General features: G+C 45.7%; 1 protein-coding gene across 1 annotated transcript in view; it reads left to right on the plus strand.

The window, feature by feature from the left end:
• Positions 1-1204: 1204 nt before the first annotated feature.
• Positions 1205-26819, plus strand: part of LOC126416590 (cardiomyopathy-associated protein 5-like) — a 91193-nt gene continuing 65578 nt past the window's right edge. The window contains exons 1-2 of the mRNA XM_050084343.1: positions 1205-1268; positions 10656-10869. Of these exons, the coding sequence (XP_049940300.1) occupies positions 1205-1268; positions 10656-10869 (278 nt within the window). The remainder of the gene's footprint in view (positions 1269-10655; positions 10870-26819) is intronic.

The following is a 26819-nucleotide window of genomic DNA, read 5'->3' on the forward strand; positions in this document are numbered from 1 at the left end:
GTCTAAAAATCTTTTGTCCAGATCTATTGTATCTTTGCCCTTTTGAAAATTGCAATTCTTTTCTCTTGGATAGAATTCTTTTCTCTTGGATAGAATTCTTTTCTCTTGGATAGAATTCTTTTCTCTTGGATAGAATTCTTTTCTCTTGGATAGAATTCTTTTCTCTTGGATAGAATTCTTTTCTCTTGGATAGAATTCTTTTCTCTTGGATAGAATTCCAACATAAGAAGCTGCTTCAGATTAAAATTATAACTGAATTGGGTAAAATAGTTTAAAAGTTTTTAGTTAATGCATTATGTATGATAATGACATGCTCTTACCTGACTTAGGCCGGCCAGTGTGGCCTTGCGGTTCTAGGAACTTCAGTCTGGAACTGCGTGACCACCACGATCGCAGGTTCGAATCCTGCCTCGGACATGGATGTGTGTGATGTCCTTAGGTTAGTTAGGTTTAAGTAGTTCTAAGTTCTAGGGGACTGATGACCACAAATGTTAAGTCCCATAGTGCTCAGCCATTTCTTACCTTACTTAACTTAGAACAACGTCTTTAAACTGAACGTAAATATTCCGCTCTCAAATATTAACGATTACCTGAGTCTGGGGTGCTGCCCCCTGTAGCCTTGGATGGAACTGGGTTGGTATCGCACGTCAGCTGTGTCGCGATGTTGAGACTTCATACACCTCCAACAAAATGTCAAAGTAGTTATAGTGTAGTATGAACAAATAAAAGAAAAAGTTCATTTCATCAAGATTTCTGCTTTGACTGAACTAGCTTCAATGCGTTACTTGGTTTATAGTTAAATACATAGTCGTAACATGTTCCAACTCATGTAATGCAGAATCATTATCGTTACTTAGCTTTGCCGATGTTGGGTGTGATAGTTCCAAAAGTATTAAATTTATGAAATATTTGCACTCGCCCACGTTTACTTTCCAAAACCTTTATTTGCAGAACGCGCTTTGACACCAAGCTGCCATCTTTTGTGTAAGTTAGGCGCCTGACAGCACCGTGCTGCCCACTCATAATGAGTGAGTGGTAGGGAAATATACGTGACTGAAGGTGGAAGTGTAGTTTTACGGATTACCTCTATAAATAAAAATTCTACAGGACAGTGTTCCCCGAATGGTTCCCTCGCCACCGACTCCCCATCGTCTGTGCTCGGCGAGACATTAATGGACATTCTTTTTTTCCGCAGGAAGGCGGCATGGAGGTGGAGGAGCTGCCTGCTGTAGCTGCATATCCAGGGGCTGTCGTGCTGCAGGCGGCCGGTAAGTGTTGTGGCACAGAGCAGACGTGAGCCGCCTTGTAGGCGATCGCCAGTCTCGTCTCAACCGTCTACTCAGCAACTACCGCTGCCATTCTGATACTGTGCTAAGACGCGTCTGTTTATATGGATCGTTGTCGTTCACACGTCAGTCAATATTTGGTAGTTTGTGAGGTGTATGCTGTGCAGTATCGTACCTGAACGGTGAAATGAGGTCATGGTGAAAATTTTTTTACAAAAAAGACCAAATATGGTTACAAAATATATGAAAAAGCGATAACACTTCGTTAGTGGTGGAAGTTATTGACAAAGGCGACGTTGTAGATTCATTACCCTCCTGAGAACTGGACGAATAGGAAAAATCATTGAAACAGTTCAGAACACACACATTTGACCTAGAAATTTGTGTTTGCAAGTACATATTTTCTTTAATTGCAGTAGGTAGTTGTTCTTCGGTTTAACTTCTGTACATTGTGTAACACTCCACCCATCACTTACCTGGTTTTGGCGAGTGTTGACCCCAGCTAATTGACTAACAGATCAACAGAGAGTGCAAAACTGCCGCAATATCGGATAACGCAAAGAAAGTAATAAGGCCCAGTCACTCCTGATTGAACTGCGGTGGCAGTGTTGACATTGATTGGTTCAGAATTGATCCCTTTTAACTAAAAGGGGTGCACATTCATCTTATTCAGCTACTGAACGCCAGATGCAAATGTTGAACATAAAATTAAGAATAAATTGCGTTTACGTGGAGTAAAACGCGGTAAATCAAATTTAATTCCTATCGACTTCTACAATACACGTCCCATGAAACCCTCGTGGAAAATTTGCCGACGTGATCCAACAAATTAATCAGTGGCCTAACTCAAGCCAGAGTGTGCGCAATATCACCGAATTCGGCGTGGTGTGGCGGGGCGGGGCGGCTCGTTGTGTGGACGTCGGCCGGCCTCGTGGTGCTGCAAGGCTGCGCTCGTCTATTCACTCCTAGCTATCTTGCTCAGTACATAGCTGAATGAAACCTTTTTATCTCCAAACTCAATCGTTCCGTTTGCTAAGCCCTAAACTGCAGAGGTGCTCACTCTCAGGCAAGCTGAGTAAAGAAAACGTCTGCACTCTAGGCAACCTGGGAACGGAAGACCCCTACGGAGACTTCTGCCAGTCTGCTCTTCGCCTCGGTGTCCCCTCCAGCAAAATAACTTACGCCAATTGCAGCGCAAGTTGCGTTAATTGTGTGTCGCTTCCCAGCGCCGACCAATGCCTGCTCTGGTAAGTGAAACTCCCACAAAATTTCCCTTCTTCTCAGCTTCCGCTATTTAGCTCCTTCCAGGCCACCCATCAAGGTTAGCATCTGCATAAAACACCAATTTTTCCGGAATTCTGACTCCCAGGAGAGTACTTCAAATTCCTTGGTCCTACGTTCCCATTGGAGGCCGGTGTATTTCATTCTGTCGCTCTTCACCTGATTTACATCAGACTGCGCACCGTGAATTCAGTGTGGAGTTGCTATAGTCACGAACACGCATATTTCGGCCTCTGTTGACTGCTCCACCGTAGCTTTGTGTGGTTTTCTCGCATGTTTCACTGAAAAAGGGACGTTGGACATTTATCCTGTCCTTCATGACAATTCTCCACATCATACTGGTGCAACTAAGTTGTTCATTCAGTATTTTCGATGCGAAGCGTTAGATCACTCACCATACCTCTGATCGTCATTTCTGCTCACGTGAACCGCTGGCTATGAAAACAGAATTTTGGCACACATCCAGCTGGAAACCAGAGTAGGGAATTGGTGGAAAGAATGACCAGAGTACTGCAAATTTCGTACCGCGCAATTAAGAATGTCGAAGTCGGAGCGGCGACTATGTAGAGGAGTAGCTGGAAGATGTGCCTAAATGTCGCAGATGAAACATTTTTGATTTTCTGCGGTTTCCATTTCGGAGTAATCAGAATAGTTCGCGCCTTCACATAGGCAACCCAATGGCCAGATGTGAGCTGTTACGTCGGCGGCAGCGGCAACAGCAACTTCAATGAGTTGCGTGCCGCTAAATGAGTTTCACCGCATCAGAAACGGGCTATACAGAGCACCAGCAACGGGAGTTTACACTGAGGTGACAAGCCATGGGATGCCTCCTGACAGCGTTCGGCACGCTTTTGCCCGGCGTATAGCGGCAACTCGACGTGCTGTAGACTCTACAAATTATTGGCAGTCCCCTGCAGAAATATTGAGCCTCTACAGCCGTCAAGAATTACGAAAGTGTTGGCTGTACAGAACTTTGTGCACGAACTGACCTATTGGTTATGTTCCATGAATGTTAAATGGGATTCATGACGGGCAATTTGGGTGGCAAAATCATACGATCGAATTGTCCAGAATGTTCCTCAAACCAGTCATGAACAACTGTGCCCCAGTGATGTGACATCGTTACTTGGGAACATGATGTCTTTGGATGATGGAAAACGGTATCATAGTCTAATGTAACAATTTCCTGTAGATAGGTTCATTTGGACCAGAGAACACAGTACCTAAACACACAGCCCATATAATTATGGAGCCATCTCCAGCTTGCACAGTGTCTGACATGGGTCCATGGATCCGTGGGGGTCTGCGCCACACTCGAACCCTACAATCAGCTGTTACCAACTGAAATTGGTTGTAGCTTACCAGGCCATGGTTTCCCAGTCGTCTAGATGCGAACCGATTGTCAAGAGTCCACGAGAGGCGCTGTAGGCGATATGCTGTCAGCAAAGGCACTCGCGTCGATCGCCTCTACTGTAGTCTACTAACACAAAACTTCGCTGCGCTGTCTTAAGGGTTACGTTCGTCGTACGTCCCACATTGATTCTTGCGGTTATTCCAAGGAATGCTGCTTGTCTGTTAACACTGACAAATGTAAGCAAACGCAGCTGGTCTCGATCATTCAGTAGAGGCCGTCGGCCACTGCGTTGTATGTGGCGAAAGCTAGAAACCGAAATTTATTCTCGTCACACTCTTGACAGTGGATCTCGGTATACTGAATTAGTTACAGATTTCCCAAATGGAACGTCCCGTGTGCCTAGCTCCAACTACCACTCCGCGTTTAAAGTCTATTAATTCCCGGCGTGAGGCCGTAATACGGAGTACAGCTCCGCCTTTGCACTGCCCTTTCATAACTTGTGTACGCAATGGTACCGCCATCTGTATTCGTGCATATCGCTATCCCACGACTTTAGTGACCTCAGTGTATAGCGTAGGTTCTGTATGCACCGACTTACGTCCATTTTTTGAATGATCTGATTCTGCAGTCTTCGGATGACACACGGGTAGAGGAAAGGTGCCAATTATGTGATAGTTCCCTAATGACACCCCAACTGTGCTCATGTTAGGGGTTGCACTCTGGTGGAGAGTTTCTTGAACACATCTACTGCGTGCCAGACGACGACACAGCGAGTAGGACGCCATAGTTGAGCCGTACACAAATTTTGTATCAACCTCTACGTACTGAGTTTTTGCGACAGCGGTGTTAAGACAATATTTCGGCTTAAAGGTTAGTGGATATTACTGTACTTTTATTATTTGTGACGGTATTACCTATAATTATTGACAATTAAGTTCATTTTCCAACGAACGTTGTTAGCAAGTGCGTGACTCTTAGCGTAAGATGGTGAAATTCCTAATATGTGATAGTGTGGGGATCCAAATACGCGACAGTGTCGCATATTACGATACCTATCGAATATTGGGAACTCGTTCTCTTACGATTTGTTATATGCAGTTTACGCAATACTATCATGAGATAATATTTTATCATTTACTGTAGTAAAATTCTGGCAACAGCGTTTATTTTAATTCGATTAAATTATCATAAACAGGGATTGCTTTGACTAGTCTTATGATTAGAAATTGGAATGTTTTTTTGAACTTTCTTCCAAGGCAGTATTTTGCCCAGAAGTTGATCACTATTACTCTGTTCACTGTACTTATAAAATATAATCTAACAAGTAAAATCATAGAAGTTGAAGTCCTTTAAGAAGTACGTCTAATTGTATTTATTCTTTGTAGATGGCACTAGCACCTAAAAGGAAAACGTGGGATAAAGCCGCCATGGTTCGTGCCATTACATGTGAGAGAAATGGCGAGATGGGGTACTTAACAGCCTGAAAAGATTTTGCTGTATCAAAACGTAGTTTGGAAAGGTATGTGAAGGATAAAATTCGTACACCCGAGAAGCTGGTTGGTGTTAATCTTGGCAGAAGGCCTGTTCTCTCATCTCAACTTGAAGATGAACTAGTGAAATACTACCTTGCAATGGAAGAGCGATTTTATGATTTTAAATGTAAGGACATACGAAGCACGGCCTTCCAGTCAGCTGTCAGGAACAGGCTGAAGAATCCCTTCAATTCAGGAAAGACTTCAGCAGGAAAGAAATGGCTCCTAGCTTTCCTTAAGAGACATCCCATTTTATCAATGAGAACTCCGCAGGGTCTAGCAGCAGCAAGAGTGAAAGCTTTCACTCCCGCAAATTTGGGGGATTTTTTGACATTTACGGGTCTGTGCTACCTGAAGTGAACCATGACCCGCATCGAGTCTTAAATGTTGACGAAACTGGGGTGACGTCTGAGCAGCACACACAGCAAGGTTATTGCTATGAAAGGGAAGTTGCTACCTTGACTTCAGCAGAAAGGGGAAACATCACAGTTGTAACGTGTATGAACGCAACTAGCACTTATGTTCCACCACTAATCGTCTTCCCAAGGAAGAATATGAGGCAGGAATTGATGGACAGTGCACCTGCAGGATCAATATCTGCTTGTCATCTAAGTATCCGGATACAAATTCACATTTTTACTCAGTGGTTTGATCATTTTGTGAGTCATGTAAAGCCATCTTCAAATGACCCTGTAATTTTGATTCTTGATGGTCATTATTCCCATACAAAGAATCTCGATGCGATAGATAAAGCACGTGAAAACAATGTTCATGTTGTATGTTTGCCACCTCACACAATGCATAAAATGCAGCCCCTTGACGTTGGATTTATGGGGCCTTTGAAAACCTACTATGCCCAAGAGATAGAAACGTGGTTGGCAAGTAGCCCAGGTCGTGTTATAACCCCATTATTAATAGACAGGTTATTTGGGGCAGCTTACAACCGAGCAGCAACAATGGAAGCATCTGTGAATGCCTTCAGAAAAACAGGTCTCATCCCATGCAACAGAAACATCTTTAGGGAACATGAATTTTCAATTCATCGCCATGCTGACAGCAGAAGAATCGTCTAGTGACTCGGCATCCGATGTCCATCTTGAGGACGGTGGGGATTCAGGCAGCAGTGGCGACGACGCCGCAGCGTGTCTGTTCTGTACTGGGCAAACACGAGGAGACATGGGCACAGTGGACGAAGTGTTATCGCTGGGCTCATGAAGATTGCGATGTCACAGAAGACAATTTTGTTTGCTGAGGATGTCGTAAATATAAACCTGAGTACTGTGAAATGAGTGAAGGATAACAGAATTGAATGAACATGTAAAAATTGTATATTCATGTTCATATTCTGTAATAAAATAAAGAAAAATATTATTACGGTCTCATATTAGGAAACCTTGATCTCATTTCTACGAAATACCTTGTTTGTGATTTAATTACTACTCTAAAATATTGTTTATTATTGCAAATACGATAATTGTATGATAAAATTAAACACTGCAAGATATTATCAACATCATAAAAAAATACAATTGCACTTAATTTTAGGTCTTTTAAATGGAGTTACAAAAGTGTCTTATTAGGCACCTTTCCTCTACTTAGTAACAGCGCTGTATTCCCTGAACGCTAGCAGCGCTACCCAAACGAGGCTTCAGACAAGGCCAGATCTCGGAGCCAGCCACGCGGTGGAGGCCCCCGACTGCAGTTTAACTTCAAACCGCCTTCTGAATATTGCAGATGTACCCTCCAAGAGAAAGCGGCAAAGACAAGCAGTTCCTGCACGCCGAGAAACTGTTACTGCACCAAACATTTGCGCTTGAAACAGGCATTTAGCCACCACATAATTTGCTCCAGACCTTAAGCCGTGTGACTGCTTCGGCAATGCGAAGTGCTGGCCAAGAATTGCGCACCGCCAAGCAACCTTACGGCGGCGCTTGGATAGGGTGACACGGGCTCTGGTTAATCACTCACCAGGCGATTCTCTGCGGTGAAGTTGTTTCCTGTCGCGTCGGGAACAGGAGTAAGGGATGTGAACTGGAGACGAAGCACCACACTGGGATGAAGCTCCCGCCTGTGGCTGTCGCTGTGGAATGGGCCGAGGTGCTAGTTCCTTGCAGCTGCAGTTGTCGCAGGCAACACTAGGCCGTCTACACCGCCTGTTGTGAAGCAAATTCCAGGCTTACTGTACTTCCGTCCGTATGCCATAATGCATTAAATGTCATTCGAGTCGTTCATTTGGATAACCAGCTAATAACTGCATTTTTTCTTCAACGGTACAGTCTCTTGCTTCCTTTATTTTGTAAATTAGTGTTAATTATTAGCGACAAAGCTCAAACATGCTACAGACATTAGGGTAGATAGGATACAGGCGGAATACCGTCAGACATTCAGGAAGAATGTAATAATTAAAATTCTAAAGACAGCAGATCCAGATTGGAGTGAATATTATTGAACTATCAGCTTAATAAGTTATGGGTGCCAAGTACTAACACAATTTTTTTTGCAGGAGGAGAGAATATCTTGTAGAAGCCGACCTTGGGGAATATTTGCATTCCAGAGAAATGTAGGAACACGCAAGGCAGTACTGACCCTACAACTTCTCTTAGCATATACTTTAAGGAAAGGCAAACCTACGTTTTTAGTACTTGAAGAGTCAGAAAAACCTTTTCACAATGTGCACTGGAATACTCGCTCAAATTCTAAAGGTGGCAGGGGTAAAATACAGGTAGTGAAGGCTACTCAGAATTTGTACAGGGACCAGACGGCATTTGAGTCGAGGGGCACGAAGGGAAGCAGTGATTCAGAAGGGAGTGAGACAGGGTTGTAGCCTATACCCAATGTTACTCAATCTCTATTCAGCAGTAAAGGAAACAAAAAATTTAAGTAGGTGTTAAAGTCAAGGGAGAAGAAATAAAAACTTTGAGGTTTGCCAATGATATTTTGTCAGATACAGCAAAGCACATGGACGAGTAGTTTAACAGAATGGACACTGTCTTGTAAGGATATAAGATAATCAACAAAGCAAAATAAGGATAATGGAATGTACTCGAATTAAATGACGCGATGCTGAGGAATTAGATTATGAAATGAGACAAAATAGATGACTTTTGCTACTTGTGCAGTAGATTAACTCATGATGGCCTATGTAGACAGACAATGGCAAGAATAGGATTTCTGAATAAGAGAAATTTGGCATAAAGAATACATTTGTCAGGAAGCCCTTTCTGCAAATGTTTGTATGGAGTGTAGTCATTTATGGAACGGAAACATGGCCGATAAACAGTTCAGACAAGAATAGAATTGAGGCTTTTGCAATGTGGTGCTACAGAAGACTACAGGTCAGATGGATAGATGAATTAATGAACAGAATAGGGGAGAAAAAATTGTGGCACAGCCTGGCTAGAAGGGATCAGTTGATAGAGCACATTGAGACATAAAGGGATCAGCAATTTAGTATTGTAGGTCAGTGTGGGGGTAAAATCATGAGGCCAAAAGATGAATACAGTAAGCAGATTCAGAGGATGTAAGTTGCCATAGTTCTTCCAAGATGAAGAGGTTTGCACAGGATAGAGTAGCTTGGAGTGCTGTATCAAACCAGTCTTTGGCTTGAAGAGCACAACAATAATCCTGAAGTTTCGTGTGTAACTATAGTTCCCTGGCGTAAGGTTTGGTTTCTATACAACTTGTACATAACTTCTCCTTCCCTGCCTCTTTAGTTCCTGTTGTAGTGTAATAATTGGATTCCATCATTTTAGTGGGCATATTTAATCTCAGAATGAAAATTCATCTTGTCATATGCTAGTTGCAACAACACTAAAAAGCTCATTTCTGTCGCAAGCATTGGCAGTTTCCACTTCGTCGCTACTTTACCTGGCGTCATGTCGCGGTTAAAATCGTTGTCACCTATATCAACGGCAAATATTGTTGAATGGAGAAAATCTGTCAGCGTGACACTGGTCTGAAAGCTGCTTGCTGCTGCACTGACTCAACACCACGATGTCATTTAGACTACCTCCCATTTCCCTTGTTTACAACTATTTACATTCATGGTGTTCTGCGGGCTGTAAGAAGCTGATGGACATTTTATGTATTTACTCAAGGCTGTTTTTTAATTTTCTTTGGACTAAAGAGATGCACATAAAAGGTCTTTCCTGCTTTCTTTCCAGTACCTTTTGTTTCGCTAGGTTTTATTTTCTTTCTTCTGTCTATATCGCACTACCTCTTTCTTTTTTAAGCTGCTGTAACTTTTTATATTTGCTCAGAACTTTTATTTCTCCTGTTTTTTCCAAATTTTTGCTTTTTCCTCAGGTTGCTTTAACTCCGTTGATCCACGCCACTTACGTTTCCGGGTTTGTCAAAGTAAATTTTCCTCCATCGTTTTTAGTCCTCCATGAAAAAGCTCTCCCCCTTCTTCAGTGGCTGTTTCGTTGTTTATTTTGACTGGCCTTGTATTTGGCAACATAACTCATCAGTAACACAGCGGATGGGCTAAAGGCCAACAAAAAATTAATGAAATTTCCAAGTAAATGGAAGGGAATGTCATGACACAATTTACAGCGTGGCATCTACAAATATACTGGTTTGGCCAAAATAGTTTGGTCTGTGTGTATATACAGTCATCAACCCTTGTTTGTTTAGTTCCTGTTCATCTTAAAAATCCCGCTATACTGCTCTTTAAAGGCCTTTGCCAGCTGATATAACGCCAGTGCTATCAGTAAACCTGAGTTTTTGGTTTCTGAACTTAATTCCCTCTCCAGATTTGTTGGGCTGCGTTTATTGATTACATAATGTACAGCCTGAACAAGATCGGTGGTGGGCTACAGCTGTGTCCCACTGATTCACCTTCGTGTCCTTAGATTCATACAACTAAGGTCTGGTTTTTGTACAAAACTACTTCTTCCTTGCCTCTTTAGTTCCTGTTGTAATGTACTCCAGTCATACTGCCAAGATACCTCTTCAGACAGGCATATATTTCTTTACCCTATATTCTAAACAGCTGTAGTCTCAGCATCACCTAGTGTGTTCCTACATTTGTCTGAAGCCCAAACAGATCTTCCCCCAAGGTAGACTTCTACCAGTTTTCTATTCCCCTGTAAGTGGGTAGCGTTTTGTAAGTATGACGTAATAAACGGATGGTCGGCTACTACTCACGTGTTAGCATCTGCCTTCATTGGAATAGCCTACCAGGTGGAAACCTCGTTTCAGGCACAAGTGTGATGGAGCCAGGAGTCCAGCCAGCCGTGACTTCTCCAGAAGGGCAGGAGGAGCCCATGGACGTCGAGCAGGAGCGGTGCTTCGCAAAGAAGTTTCCGTCACTGGCGCAGTTCCTGCAGCAACAGCAAAGGCAGCAGGCAGGCGTCGAGAGCAGCTCCGAGCCGATGGAGGAGGAGCAACCTCTGCCAGGAGGCTCCAGCAAGGGGTAACTTTCTCCAGTACTGCAAGGCAGCATGTGCGTTCCACACTTCACAAACTGTACACACGTAAAGCCATATATTGAAAGTTAAGGGCACATTTATAATCAGCCACGCCACCCACAAGTTGTACTTTGCAGCTATTAACTGGTACAGTGTCATCGGAATAGATCTTTCACTCAACACATTAATAATATTTCAACTATTGCAAACATGAACAATGCTGAACAAATTGGTGGGAAAAAATGTAAGTTATGACTCAGATTTCCCAGAATTCACTGAAACATTGGCATGTAATTCATACACCAACTCCCCATACACTGGACAGAGCATCGTAGGTACGTTTTTGTGGGTTTCTTGACAAAAAGTAAATTTAGTTTACCCATCTTTTTGCAGTTAACATTCTGAGAATCAGTTTTCCTGATAATGTTACCAGAGTGCGTTCATAGATGCCCTCGCAACTTGCTCATTCCTTTCCTTGTTTCTCCCTTCTGGATGTGTACAGCCTTACTTCCTTTCTGTGTCGCAAGTTTAAACATAAACTACCCTTTGCCCCTGACGTTCCATCAGATGGTTTCCTTGGTGCACTCTCTGCTTGCACTTGGTGTATGATTTAGGGCACGAGTTCACACTTCCGACAACGTTTCATTAAAAAGACGCTGTAGATATATTTGCATCCTTCCCTTTAATAGAGTAATACACCCAAAACCCAGCACATCAGCTGTCCTGTTGTGGGGAGCAATCGTAAATTACCTGGCTAGTGGCAGCCCTCGAACCATGCACCAATCGCATTGTTGGTGCCTGAGCTGAAAACTCTCCATATGTGGCAGTGTGTGTGCCTGTTGTGGCTAGGGCGTGCAACTCTGACAAACAGTGGTAAGTTAGCCATTACTGAGGGTGTCTGGCGTCCATGAAATCTCCCATTCAGCGGGTGGCACCATGGCGGATGAGCCATAAATAAAGTTCTCCCACTGGTGCCAATACAGCCCCAACAGTCTCTATAGAAGGAAAATTCTCGTTTAATGCGGAGATCTAACTTTTTTCATCAGTCTCACTGGTTTGATGCAGCCCCCCACGAATTCCTTTCCTGTGCTAACCTCTTCATCTCAGAGTAGCACTTGCAACCTACGTCCTCAATTATTTGCTTGACGTATTCCAATCTGTCTTCCTCTACAGTTTTTGCCCTCTACAGCTCCCTCTAGTACCATGGAAGTCATTCCCTCATGTCTTAGCAGATGTCCTATCATCCTGTCCCTTCTCCTTATCAGTGTTTTCCACATATTCCTTTCCTCTCCGATTCTGTGTAGAACCTCCTCATTCCTTACCTTATCAGTCCACCTAATTTTCAACATTCGTCTGTAGCACCACATCCCAAATGCTTCGATTCTCTTCTGTTCCGGTTTTCCCACAGTCCATGTTTCACTACCATACAATGCTGTACTCCAGACGTACATCCTCAGAAATTTCTTCCTCAAATTAAGGCCGGTATTTGATATTAGTAGACTTCTCTTGGCCAGAAATGCCTTTTTTGCCACAGCGAGTCTGCTTTTGATGTCCTCCTTGCTCCGTCCGTCATTGGTTATTTTACTGCCTAGGTAGCAGAATTCCTTAACTTCATTGACTTCGTGACCATCAATCCTGATGTTAAGTTTCTCGCTGTTCTCATTTCTACTACTTCTCATTACCTTCGTCTGTCTCCGATTTACTCTCAAACCATACTGTGTACTCATTAGACTGTTCATTCCGTTCAGCAGATCATTTAATTCTTCTTCACTTTCACTCAGGATAGCAACGTCATCAGCGAATCGTATCATTGATATCCTTTCACCTTGTATTTTAATTCCACTCCTGAACCTTTATTTCCGTCATTGCTTCCTCGATGTACAGATTGAAGAGTAGGGGCGAAAGGCTACAGCCTTGTCTTACACCCTTCTTAATACGAGCACTTCGTTCTTGATCGTCCACTCTTATTATTCCCTCTTGGTTGTTGTACTTATTGTATATAACCCGTCTCTCCCTATAGCTTACCCCTACTTTTTTCAGAATCTCGAACAGCTTGCACCATTTTATATTGTCGAACGCTTTTTCCAGGTCGACAAATCTATGAAAGTGTCTTGATTTTTCATTAGCCTTGCTTCCATTATTGGCCGTAACGTCAGAATTGCCTCTCTCGTCCCTTTACTTTTCCTAAAGACAAACTGCGCATTCTCAATTTTATTTTCCATTTTTCTGTATATTCTTGTAAGCAGCTTCGATGCATGAGCTGTTAAGCTGATTGTACGATAATTCTCGCACTTGTCAGCTCTTGCCGTCTTCGGAATTGTGTGGATGATGCTTTTCCGAAAGTCAGATGGTATATCGCCAGACTCATATATTCTACACACCAACGTGAATAGTCGTTTCGTTGCCACTTCCCCCAATGATTTTAGAAATTTTGATGGAATGTTATCTATCCCTTCTGCCTTATTTGACCGTAAGTCCTCCAAAGCTCTTTTAAATTCCGATTCTAATACTGGATCCACTATCTCTCCTAAATCGACTCCTGTTCCTTCTTCTATCACATCAGACATCTTCACCCTCATAGAGGCTTTCAATGTATTCTCTCCACCTATCTGCTCTCTCTTCTGCATTTAAAAGTGGAATTCCCGTTGCACTCCTAAGGTTACCACCGTTGCTTTTAGTGTCACCAAAGGATGTTTTGACTTTCCTGTATGCTGAGTCTGTCCTTCCGACAATCATCTTTTTAGATGTCTTCACATTTTTCCTGCAGCCATTTCGTCTTAGCTTCCCTGCATTTCCTATTTATTTCATTCCCCAGCGACTTGTATTTCTGTATTCCTGATTTTCCTGGAACATGTTTGTAGTTCCTCCTTTCATCAATCAACTGAAGTACTTCTTCTGTTATCCATGGTTTCTTCGCAGCTACCGTCTTTGTACCTATGTTTTCCTTCCCAACTTCTGTAATGGCCCTTTTTAGAGATGTCCATTCCTCTTCAACTGTACTGCCTACTGAGCTATTCCTTATTGCTGTATCTATAGCGTTAGAGAACTTCAAACGTATCTCGTCATTCCTTAGTATTTCCGTATCCCACTTCTGTGCGTATTGATTCTTCCTGACTAATGTCTTGAACTTCAGCCTACTCTTCATCACTACTATATTGTGATCTGAGTCTATATCTGCTCCTGGGTACGCCTTACAACCCAGTATCTGATTTCGGAATCTGTCTGACCATGATGTAATCTAATTGAAATCTTCCCGTATCTCCCGGCCTTTTCCAAGTATACCACCACCTCTTGTGATTCTTGAACAGGGTATTCGCTATTACTAGCTGAAACTTGTTACAGAACTCAATTAGTCTTTCTCCTCTTTCATTCCTTGTCCCAAGGCCATATTCTCCTTTAACCTTTTCTTCTACTCCTTCCCCTAGAACTGCATTCATCGCCCATGACTATTAGATTTTCGTCCCCCTTTACGTACTGCATTACCCTTTCAATATCCTCATACACTTCCTCTGTTCATCTTCAGCTTGCGACGTCGGCATGTATACCTGAACTATCGTTGTCGGTGTTGGTCTGCTTTAGATTCTGATTAGAACAACCCAGTCACTGAACTGTTCACAGTAACACACCCTCTGCCCTACCTTCCTATTCATAACGAATCCTACACCTTTTATACCAATTTCTGCTGCTGTCGATATTACCCGATGCTCATCTGACCAGAAATGCTTGTCTTCCTTCCACTTCACTTCACTGACCCCTACTATATCTAGACTGAGCCCTTGCATTTCCCTTTTCAGATTTTCTAGTTTCCCTACCACGTTCAAGCTTCTGACATTCCACGCCCCGACTCGTAGAACGTTATCCTTTCGTTGATTATTCAATCTTTTTCTCATGGTAACCTCCCCATTGGCAGTCCCCTCCCGGAGATCCGAATGGGGGACTATTCCGGAATCTTTTGCCAATGGAGAGATCATGACACTTCTTCAATTACAGGCCACATGTCCTGTGGATACGTTACGTGTCTTTAAGGCAGTGTTTTCTATTGCCTTCTGCATCCTCATGTCGTTGATTATTGTTGATTCTTCCGCCTTTAGGGGCAATTTCCCACCCCTAGGACAAGAGAGTGCCCTGAACCTCTATCCGCTACTCCGCCCTCTTTGACAAGGCCGTTAGCAGAATGAGGCTCAGTTCTTCGGCCGCAAATGCTGATTATCAAAGTTTAGGCAGTGGCGGGGATCGAACCCGGGACCGAAGACGTTTTGATTATGAATCTAAGACGCTACCCCTAGACCACGGGTCAATTCCGGGAAAGGGACGCAAGGATCTAACCTAAAATGTTAAATTAGATGGATATGCTATGGCAGGAACATAAGACTAAGTGGCAAGCACAGAAATACTCCCCCCCCCCCCCCTCCCCCCAAAATACTTAGTTTGAACATGGACTGATAGGGATTGCTTCTTGAACACAAAGCCCCTATTTTTTGTGGAAATATTAGACAAGTTTCGAAGGGTGGCAGCCATCTCTAAAATAAATTGGCTTAGGTTTGATCAAATCAGCATCCCCTGCCCCGTTATGGGCGTGGCTAGCTTGTAACAAGTTGGGTGACATAATAGTGACTGTCACTTCCCATAATACTCTAAATATCGTTCAGGGGATCATTTTTCAGAGCCCTGCTTTTGCAGTCTGGTGATCAGCTACGGACCAACTTGAAGCAACAGGGTGTACACTTTGTCCATCGTGTCCATAGCGACCAAAGGACAAACACCCCCCTGCGGGTCTGGGGTAAGAATAGGCCCGAGGTATTCCTGCCTGTCGTAAGAGGCGACTAAAAGGAGTTTCAACCGTTTCGGCCTTCTATGTGATGGTCCCTCTTGGGGTTTGACCTCCATTTTTCAAAATTCTACAGAAGTACGAGCCTTTTGGGGAAGGACACCTAACTTGGTGTACCACTGGTCCTAAGTGCACTAAGACCTTGGCACTCAGCATTGCACTGGCGTTGTAACCATACCCACTATTCCTCAAACTGGGCCTAAACGCCTGATGGGTTGTCCAAGTTACGCCCATAGTGCATCTCCATCTGCACCGGCGATCATGATGGACTTTCCATGGCACCAGAAATCCAGCACGGTAGCCAGCCCGTTGTGGTGGGGTCGTCATGTACCCTCTAGGTTGTAGCCCCCTGACAACACAGGGATCGTACTGCTGATACCTGAGCTGCACCCTCCCCACGTCGGCCAAGGAGTAGATGCCCGTCTCTTTGGGGCATCAGGACTCCCGGCAATGGTCATCCTGCCAGGTGGCCCTTGCTGCGGCTGGGTGGCGCCCGTGGGGAGAGCCCCTGGTCGGAGTGGGTGGGATTGGGGCGGACGTTTCGCAGATGAAACGTCAACATGTATCAGGTCGCTCTGCGGCCGAGTCTTTCAAAAGAAAAGGTACCGTTTCTAGTTGTGGTTCTCCTGCCCTTTCCCCCTTGGCCGCTCCATGGGAGGAGGGACAGGCCCGCCGGCTTGGGGCGAAGTACTTCCCCCGCTATTTGGTCTGTTCTCGAACCGATGGGGGGACGTTCGCCACCTCCAAGCCCATGTTCTTTGTTCAGCACATTGAGGACGTCTTCGGGGAAATCGAGGCTCTCAGCAAGATGCGATCTGGGTCCGTTCTTATCAAGACCACCTCCGCCACACAGTCGGCGGCGCTCCAGGCGTGCGACCGCCTAGGGGACATCCCAGTATCCATTGTCCCACATCTGGCACTAAATAGGATGCAGGGGGTTATTTTTCATCGTGACCTCCTGCTACAATCTGATGAGGAGCTCAGGGCCAACCTGGAGCGCTGCGGCGTGCATTTCGTCCGGCGAGTCCAGCGCGGCCCCAAAGACCGTCGCATCGACACCGGGGCCTTTATCCTCGCCTTCGAGGGGCACGTTCTCCCGGAGAAGGTAAAGGTGATGTGCTACCGGTGTGACGTCCGACCTTACGTCCCGCCTCCTATGCGATGTTTTAGGTGTTTGCGCTTTGGGCACATGTCGTCACGGTGTGAGGCTGAGCCCCTTTGTGGCGATTGTGGACGTCCTCTTCGTGAGGAACATACATGCACCCCACCACCTCGGTGCATTAATTGTCCTGGCGTCCACTCGCCTAGATCCTCAGACTGCCCCGCCTATCAGAAGGAGAAGAAGATACAAGAAATCAAAACTTTACATCGTCTCTCTTATTCTGAGGCCAGGAAGAAGTATGACCGCCTTCATCCCGTGCCATTGACCACTTCGTTTGCCTCAGTTGTGTCCACTCCTTCCGCGGTATCCTCACCCCCTATCCTGTCCCCCCTCTGCCTCCTCTGCCCATCAGGGGCCTCTGCCTCTGCCTTCCAAATCCCTCCCTTCCAAATCCTCCTCCCCCATGGCCCCCACCCCCTCTGCCCCAGGGGCCACCCTTCCTCCTCCTCCTCCCCCCACGCCACCTGAGAAGCGATCCTCTTCTCAGGCGTCCATCTGGGAAACGTTCCGGACCCCAGCTTCCGAGGTCCGGCGTTCCAAAACGGACCCCGCGTGTGAGGACCTTCTTTGGGTCCAGCCTACCATCCCTGTGCCTCCTCGGCCTTCCAAGACGGCCTCCAAGAAGAAGTCTCTATCCCTCTCTCCACCCTGGCGCGTTTCGTCTGAGGCTTCATCCGTGAGTCGCTGCTCCTGGCCGTCCTCAGTTTCGCCGGGACGCTCTGCTGCCAGGCGCTCCACCGGCCTTTCGTCGGCAAATGCTGCGGCCCCTCCTACACAACCAGGGACAGCAGCCGCAGCTGGCGACGAGTCGATGGAACCGGATCCGCCTCCCGTCGGTTGTAGCGTTGTTGCCTCGCAACCTGGCCCTCCACGGCCATCGAGGTGACCAGCTCTTCCCCGTCTCGTTCCCCCAACTTTTTGACTAGCGATGGCGTTGTTTCATTGGAACATAAGAGGTATTCGATCTAATCGGGAGGAATTACAACTGCTCCTCCGCCTGCACTGTCCGCTCGTCCTTGGTCTCCAGGAAACCAAGTTGCGCCCGACTGACCATATTGCCTTTACCCACTATACCTTGGAGCGGTATGACCTCACCCCTGTGGACGGTATCCCAGATCATGGTGGGGTCATGTTGCTCGTTCGGGACGATGTCTATTACCATCCCATCGACCACCCCACTCCAAGCAATAGCTGTCCGCATTACTCTTTTTGCTTTTACTTTTTCAGTTTGTACCATCTACACTCCACCGTCATCTGCTGTTAGTCGGGCTGACATGACGCACCTGATCGTTCAGCTTCCCCCGCCGTTCTTATTGTTTGGCGACTTCAATGCCCATCATCCCCTTTGGGGCTCTCCTGCATCCTGTCAAAGAGGCTCACTCTTGGCGGATGTCTTCAACCATCTCAATCTTATCAGCCTCAATACTGGCGCCCTGACTTTCCTCTCAGACTCAACTCAGACCTACTCCCACTTGGACCTTTCGATCAGTTCTACCACTCTTGCCCGTCGGTTCGAGTGGTATGTCCTCTCTGACACCTATTCGAGTGACCACTTCCCCTGTGTCGTTCGTCTCCTGCGCCACACCCCATCCCCACGTCCTTCGAGCTGGAACATACTGAAATCTGACTGGGGACTTTACTCCTCCCTGGCGACCTTTCCGGACCACGATTTTCTCACTTGTGACAGTCAGGTCGAATACCTCATGGCTGTTATTATCAATGCTGCCGAACGTTCCATTCCTCGTGCTACTTCTTCTTCACGTCGCGTTTCCGTCCCCTGGTGGAACGAGGCTTGTAGGGACGCTATCCGTGCTCGACGACGTGCTTTACGCACCTTTCGCCGCCATCCTACGTTGGCGAATTGTATTGAATACAAACGGCTCCGAGCGCAATGCCGTAGAATCATCAAAGACAGCAAAAAAGCTTGTTGGGCCTCTTTCACCAGCTCCTTTAACAGTTTTACTCCCTCTTCCGTCGTTTGGGGTAGCCTGCGCCGGCTGTCGGGCATTAAGGCCCACTCCTCGGTACCTGGCCTGACCTCAGGTAATGAAGTCCTTGTTGATCCTGTGGCTGTCTCCAACGCCTTTGGCCGCTTTTTCGCGGAGGTTTCAAGCTCCGCCCATTACCACCCTGCCTTCCTTCCCAGGAAAGAGGCAGAAAAGGCTCGGCGACCTTCCTTCCACTCGCTGAATCTGGAAACTTATAATGCCCCCTTTACTATGCGGGAACTCGAACGTGCGCTTGCACTGTCCCGATCCTCTGCTCCGGGGCCAGATGCCATTCACGTTCAGATGCTGGCACACCTTTCTCCGGCGGGCAAAAGCTTCCTTCTTCGTACCCACAATAGCGTCTGGACCGAAGGGCAAGTCCCCAGGCGTTCGCGTGACGCCATTGTTGTTCCTATACCCAAACCCGGGAAGGATAGACACCTTCCTTCTAGTTACCGCCCCATTTCTCTCACAAGCTTTGTCTGTAAGGTGATGGAGCGCATGGTTAATGCTCGGTTAGTCTGGATTCTTGAATCTCGACGACTGCTTACTAATATCCAATGCGGCTTTCGTCGCCGTCGCTCCGCTTTTGACCACCTTGTGACCTTGTCGACATTCATCATGAACAACTTTTTGCGAAGGCGCCAAACGGTAGCCGTGTTCTTCGACTTGGAGAAGGCTTATGATACCTGTTGGGGAGGAGGTATCCTCCGCACTATGCACAGGTGGGGCCTACGCGGTCGCCTGCCCCTTTTTATTGATTCCTTTTTAACGGAACGAAAGTTTAGGGTACGTGTGGGTTCCGTATTGTCCGACGTCTTCCTCCAGGAGAACGGAGTGCCTCAGGGCTCCGTCTTTAGCGTAGCCCTTTTTGCCATCGCGATCAATCCAATTATGGATTGCATTCCACCTAATGTCTCAGGCTCTCTCTTTGTCGATGACTTCGCGATCTACTGCAGTGCCCAGAGAACATGCCTCCTGGAGCGCTGCCTTCAGCGTTGTCTAGACAGCCTCTACTCATGGAGCGTGGCAAATGGCTTCCGGTTCTCTGAAGAGAAGACGGTTTGTATCAACTTTTGGCGATATAAAGCGTTCCTTCCGCCATCCTTACATCTCGGTCCCGTTGTTCTCCCATTCGTGGACACAACTAAGTTTCTAGGGCTTACGTTGGACAGGAAACTGTGTTGGTCTCCACATGTCTCTTATTTGGCGGCCCGTTGTACACGTTCCGTTAATGTCTTCAGAGTTCTTAGCGGTTCATCTTGGGGAGCGGATCGCACTGTCCTGCTTCGCTTGTATCGGTCCATAGTCCAATCGAAGCTGGATTATGGGAGCTTCGTCTACTCGTCCGCTCGGCCATCCCTCTTACGCTGGCTCAACTCCATCCACCATCGGGGGATACGTCTTGCGACCGGAGCCTTCTACACTAGTCCTGTCGAGAGTCTTTATGCTGAAGCTGCAGAGTTACCATTGACCTACCGGCGCGACGTACTGCTGTGTCGGTATGCCTGCCGGCTGTTGTCTATGCCCGACCACCCCTCTTACAAGTCCTTCTTCGCCGATTCTCTCGACCGTCAGTACGGGTTGTATGTGTCTGCCCTGCTGCCCCCCCGGAGTCCGCTTCCGTCGCCTGCTTCGACAATTGGATTTTGCCCTCCCTACCACCTTCAGAGAGGGTGAGAGCCCGACACCACCTTGGCTCCAGGCTCCGGTTCATATTTATCTTGACCTCAGCTCACTCCCGAAGGAGGGTACTCCGGCTGCAGTGTATTGCTCACGGTTTGTCGAACTTCGTGCTCGACTTGCCGGTCACACCTTTATTTACACCGATGGCTCCAAAACTGACGACGGTGTCGGCTGTGCCTTTGTCGTCGGGGCCGCCACCTTTAAATACCGGCTCCTCGACCAATGTTCGAGCTTTACGGCCGAGCTTTTTGCTCTCCATCAAGCTGTTCAGTATGCCCGCCGCCACCGCCACCGCCATTCATTGTACGTACTCTGCTCTGACTCACTCAGTGCTCTTCAGAGCCTTGGAGCTCCCTATCCGGTCCATCCCTTGCTTCAACGGATACAGCAGTCCCTCCATTCTTTCGCCGATAATGGTGGTTCTGTTAGCTTTCTGTGGGTTCCCGGACATGTAGGAGTGCCTGGGAATGAGGCTGCGGATGCTGCAGCCAAGGCTGCAGTCCTCCTGCCTCGGCCAGCCTCCCACTGTGTCCCGTCATCTGACGTTCGTGGGGATGTATGTAAGAGGCTTGTGTCGTTGTGGTGGGATGCTTGGTCATCCCTCCAAGGAAACAAGCTCCAGGCAGTAAAACCGCTCCCAACTGCTTTGACAACATCCTCCCGACCATCTCGGCGCGAGGAGGTCCTTCTGACCAGGTTGCGGATTGGGCATTGCCGGTTTAGCCACCGCTACCTGCTCTCCGGTGACCCAGCCCCGCAGTGCCCTTGTGGTCAGGCATTAACAGTGCGCCATGTTTTGTCATGTCCCCGTTTTAGTCAATTTCGTGTTGTCCTGTCCCTGCCATCTACTTTACCAGATGTTTTAGCTGATGACGCTCGAGCAGCTGCTCGTATTCTGCGTTTTATAACTTTAACTGGCTTGTCCAAAGACATTTAACCTTTTTACTTATTTTATCTGCATCTTTGTCAGGTCCTTCTGGTGTCCCCCCCATCCCCTTGAGTTTTAGCAGATTCCATGTGCTCTAACACCAGTGACTGGGCGCTAATGACCTCAGCAGTTGAGCGCCCTTAAACCCAACCAAAAAGTAAAGGACAAACAGGTTGCTACCTTTGCCTGTATCTTCGCCTTGCTGGGCGATTCATAGCCTGAAATGATAAAGGTGATGGTATACCAATATGTCAAATGGTATGCTCACCCCCCCTCCCCGTCCTCGTGCGGTGTGTGTAGTGCTTGAAATATGGGCACATCTCTGCAATACACCCTAGTCCCATCTGTAGATGTGCATGTGAACACTCCTTGCGTCCCTTTCCCCATCTGAGCCAACTGTAGAAAGAACCATTATCCCTGCCTACCAGACTGCACAATTTACAGCAAGAGACGAAAGTGAAAGAACGTAAGACTTCAGACAAACTAACTTAACAAGAAGCTACGTAGTAGTATGAGCAGTTGCACCCAGCATGTGCTGTAGCTCTGACAATGTCGAGCCCTTTGGTGACAGTACTCCTGCACATTAAATCTTCTATATTGGCCCTCAGGGTGGCTTGACTAAGCCTGCTCGCCTGGTGGTTGGGGACTCTACTCCTGCAACTTTGTCCACATCTACTTTCGGAGCATTGGCCTCCCATTCGCTGGAGACGTGTCACCACTTCCCAGTCAAACCACGTTCCTCCTGTCTCTCGCCAAGGTGGTGTCCTTGGACACACTTCCTCAAGGCTTCTGCCAGTCTACAACTAGATACCAGTCAGGGTTTTGCGATAATCACCATTAACTGAAACTGACGCAGAGAATCCCTCGCAATCATCTAAATCCTCTAAGCAGAGGAAAGATAAGGAAAAGTTCTCAAAGGATTGGTTCCTGCTGACCCCCAGGAAAACACATGCCACCTATTCCATTCCTGTGGCTGAGGTGGAGATTCTGGCGGCCCTTGAGGCCCTGCATCGTACTGTGCAATGGAACACAGAACCTCTCTCTCTTCCTTAACCCATCAACCAGTGGCACCAGGTGACCCTAGCGTATAAACTGCCTCCTTGGTCCTTTCATGGTCTCGCTGTACATATCATCCTCAAGTGCAGTTCTAGTGGTTCCTTGCAACACCTGGCAGAGCTAAGACATCTTTCAAACACATCACCTGACTTCATTGCCCTTAAAAGGATGTAACAGATTTTGGTCCAAAAGATCGATTTCTCAAAAATATTTCCTCGATATACACAGTTTAATCTGTTGTGTGAATTTTATATTGATAGCAGGTTTAGAAATGCCTTTAAATTATTAAGGGGAGGGGGATGTAAAGGAAAATGTTAACATTTCTTTAAAAATCATTACAGCCATATTTATTAATGTAAAAATGTAAAATTTTGCATGTGTAAAGCAAAAGAGCTGTTTTAACTAAAAAATATAATAAAATAGGCAACATTAATATTTTTTCGTTCTTATAGACAGCCATAACAACGAAAATCTACAACGATGAAGATGGTAAGAAACTGTGGCAAGAAAAGGATGCAGTAGCATGCTCCAAGACTTAGTGGCTCAAGTGGGGGCACAGAGGCTGCTGCAGTTCTCCAGATATGAGGACCAGTATGGTGTTACACTAAATACTTTGGTAATGGGGACTCCTCTTCGTTCAAAGCAGTAACAGATAAAAATTCGTACAATACAATAAAAAATTGAAATGTTTGCCACATCCAAAACAGGCTTGGTGGTAGGCTTCATCGCTTGCTGAAAAAGAAAGGTGAAGTGCTTGTGGATGGAAAACCACTAGGAGGTAAAGGCAGCCTCACTCTGAAAGAAACTGATTTTCTTTGTTTATTTTATGGAATAGCTATCAGGAAAAACGAGCACAATTTAGAGGCAATGATGCCTGCTGCGTGAGCAATTTTTTTCCACGAACTATGCACTGGCCAAATGCCAATGCACAGTCTGTGTCCGAAAGACGATTGGTGTAAGTTCAACAACATAAATGAGAAGCCTTTACAGAAACTCATTACCAGAACCTGTTATCAATGCGATTTATCCACTTTCAGGTTTCTTGCAAATCCTCACTTATTGAGGAAGTGTCTTCACAGAAAGAGACAAAATGCAAACGAGTCTCAATGTAATTTGGATTAGATGCTCAAAAAGACATTCTGTGGGTTTGAAGTACTCATATTAGGTGTCTATGATGCAGTTTTATGTTAAAATAACGGAAATTGAAGTGTTGAGAGTTTATATAGATCCTCGTGTTTACAACAAAAGCATTTTACACCATCGACGAGAGCAGGGACAAGAAAGCTAACAGGTCAGCGTCGTACCTGTAAATATAGATCAGGCAGATTCGAAAAGGAGAAAAGAAAAACCTGGAGAATGAGGGGTATCAGTATTGAGGATTTGAAAATTGAGGTAAGCTTATTACATGTAGAAGTACGAGGAGAAAATCTTTTAATCTCATTTTCTCTCTTCTAAATTTTTAAGTTATTGGAAGCCTTTCCTCAATGTATACGGGCTAATGCTACGAAATTTTCAGGAACTGTTCGCAACGTGTTGCTGTCTCCGTGGAACTAAAAAATACGAGATCCTGCAATGACATTCTGATTTTTAGATGATTATATGAAGAAAAAAGTTAATTTTGGTTGTACAAAATTAAACCTCTGTTAATGACACAATTTGTACAATAAATTAATAACTGTAGTTCAGTGGTCTTATAACCTTCTCAGGACACAATAAAACTATCAGATTAATTGCATAATTATAATTTGAGTTACGGCTTTTTATAAAAAGCAAATTAAATTCAAATTTCTGGATAAATACGAGGGTTGACTAAAAGTAATGTCTCCACCTTCGTAACTCAACAGTTCGCAGCATTGGTATGCGGCAGGTACTGGCTTGCTCTGTAGCCTCTTCTCTACAGCTCCGGTTGGCGGGAAGCCTCAGCATTGAACGGTTGTTGTTACAGTGTGAAGTATGGAACCCTGCGCAGAAGGTCGGTCAATTCCATTTAAGCAACGTGCAGTCATTGAATTTTTGACAGCAGAAGGTGTCACCCCAAAGGAGACTCGTCAGAATGAAAGCGTTTATGGTGATTGTGTTGAGTACTGTGCGTCGTTGGACGAGTAAGTTCAAAGACGTTGAGGTGGAACACCTACCTGTGACAGTGTCGGACGTCCTGTGACAGCAACCACATAGTTTCACAAGCATCCTCTACACAGTCCAGATTTAGCACCGTCTGACTTCGATCTGTTCTTGATAATGTCCTGCAGGGACGTCATTATGCTTCTGATGAAGACAAGGGAACTGAGAGGCTGTGGTTGTGGAAAGTGTCGACTTCTTCCGAGACAGCTTCAGAAAACTTGTTCATCGTTGGCAGAAATGTCTCCAATTACCTGATGATTCTGCGGAAAGTGCTTATCGGTAATTAAAGATAACATTCTAAGGTTTATTTCTGCGCTTGATTTATTAAAATATTCCCATCCAAATCCAATTAACGAAGGTAGAGGCATTACCTTTCATTCAACCTTCGTATTAACCCTACATATTTCGTATTTTTCGGTTAAAACGCAGCTTTTTTGCTTTACCCATAAAAATTTTAGATTTCTACATTAATAAATATGGCGGTAACGGTTTTTTAAATAAATTGTAGGATTTTCCGTTAGATTCCCACTAAAGAAGACTGTTTCCAGCAACGTGAATACCAAAGATATTCTAAGACTCTTGCTGGCTATGAAAGGGTGTCGGGCAGAGTTGGCACATATGTTGTAGAACTACATAGCGAAGTTGTGCATCTTAGTACACCTTTGGAGGCTATGGCTGTTTCGGTAAGGATACTTCAGAAAGTTACCATCTGCAGTGTTTACCTTCCTCCCGATGAAGTGTCACCAAACACTGTTCATATTGGTTTTCAGCTCTCCACTCCTATCCCAATCTAGGGTGATTTCAACGTACATAACCCTTTGTAGAGTGGAACTACTATCAGTGGCCGCTGCATTAAAGGCATAGAAAATCTACTGGCAGAACTTTAACTTTGGCGGTACTCCCACACTCTTCAGTGTGGTTCATGGAATTTCGACATTGTCCTTTCCATCTGCAGCCCTTGTCTTTTCCTGTCCATCCACTGAAGAGTCCCCATTGACCTGTGTGGTAGAGACCACTTCCCAATCTTCCTGTCGCTCCAGTGGACGCCTACCCCGATTGCCTGTCGCACTTTGCCCCTGCTGCATGAAGATACTGATGATGGAGTCTAAGAGTACAACTACAGTCACTTGTTTGGCAGCTGGTATAGCAAGCAATCCCTAGTTTTTTGGCCCTCCCCATTGGAATAAGATATCGTGATCACCAGGTATCAAACAGGCCATTACAGATCGTAGATGGGGTCCCCAATGCCATGAGCGGCTACTATCGATGGAGCACCTCATTGCCTTCAAGTGGCTCCGTGCCTGGTTCCGCCACCTAATAAAATGGATGTGAGCAAGCTGGGAATGTTATGTTCCGACCATTGGACCATGTACTGTATATTGCACCTCTCCTTTGCAGGTTGGACAAAGATGAGAAGTTTCTAGAGATAAAAAACCTGCAGATGTTCCTGGTATTATCTTGAATGCTGCTGTCTACACTGATCCATACGCCTTTGCTGAACATTTTGCTCTGAATTATGCTGGAACTTCAACATCTGAGAATTACTAACCTGCCTTTTACACTGAAACAGCAGGTGAAATGAAAGTAGTTATTTTCTACTACACGCTGCTTGGAGCCATATAATTCTCCATTCAGCGAGTGGGAATTCGTCAGTATCTTCTCCTATATCCCTGATACAGCCCGAGGGCTTGGCCATATCCACAACCTAATAATGAAGCACTTAAAGTGGATTGTAGCGTCATAGCTTTGCCACCTTGAACTGCATCTTAAGACAGGGTGAGAGTTCTCATCGCAATGGCCAGAAAGCATCATCATCCTAACACTGAACCCGGGCAAGCACCCTCTAGAGATTGACACTTATCACCCAGTTTGTTTCATCAATGTTCTGGAAGCTGCTTGAAAGCATTGTGAGTTATCAGCTATGTTGGCTCCTTGGGTATCGATTTCTTCTAGCTCTGTCCCAAGATGACCTCCACAAAAGCCATTCCATTACTGATCAGGTTTACCTGGAGTCTGCCACCCAAACGGCTTTTGCCTGACATAAAAGCTTATAGCCGTCTTCTTCGACCTGCAATAGGCTTATGACATCCTATGGCAACGCCACATCCTCTCTACCTTGAACAAATGAGGTCTCCTGGTTCTGCTCCCTATTTTTATCCAGAACTTATTGCACCATACTTCTGGAT

The sequence above is a fragment of the Schistocerca serialis genome, chromosome 8 (genome assembly GCF_023864345.2).
Source record: "Schistocerca serialis cubense isolate TAMUIC-IGC-003099 chromosome 8, iqSchSeri2.2, whole genome shotgun sequence".
In the NCBI taxonomy this organism is placed as follows: domain Eukaryota; kingdom Metazoa; phylum Arthropoda; class Insecta; order Orthoptera; family Acrididae; genus Schistocerca; species Schistocerca serialis.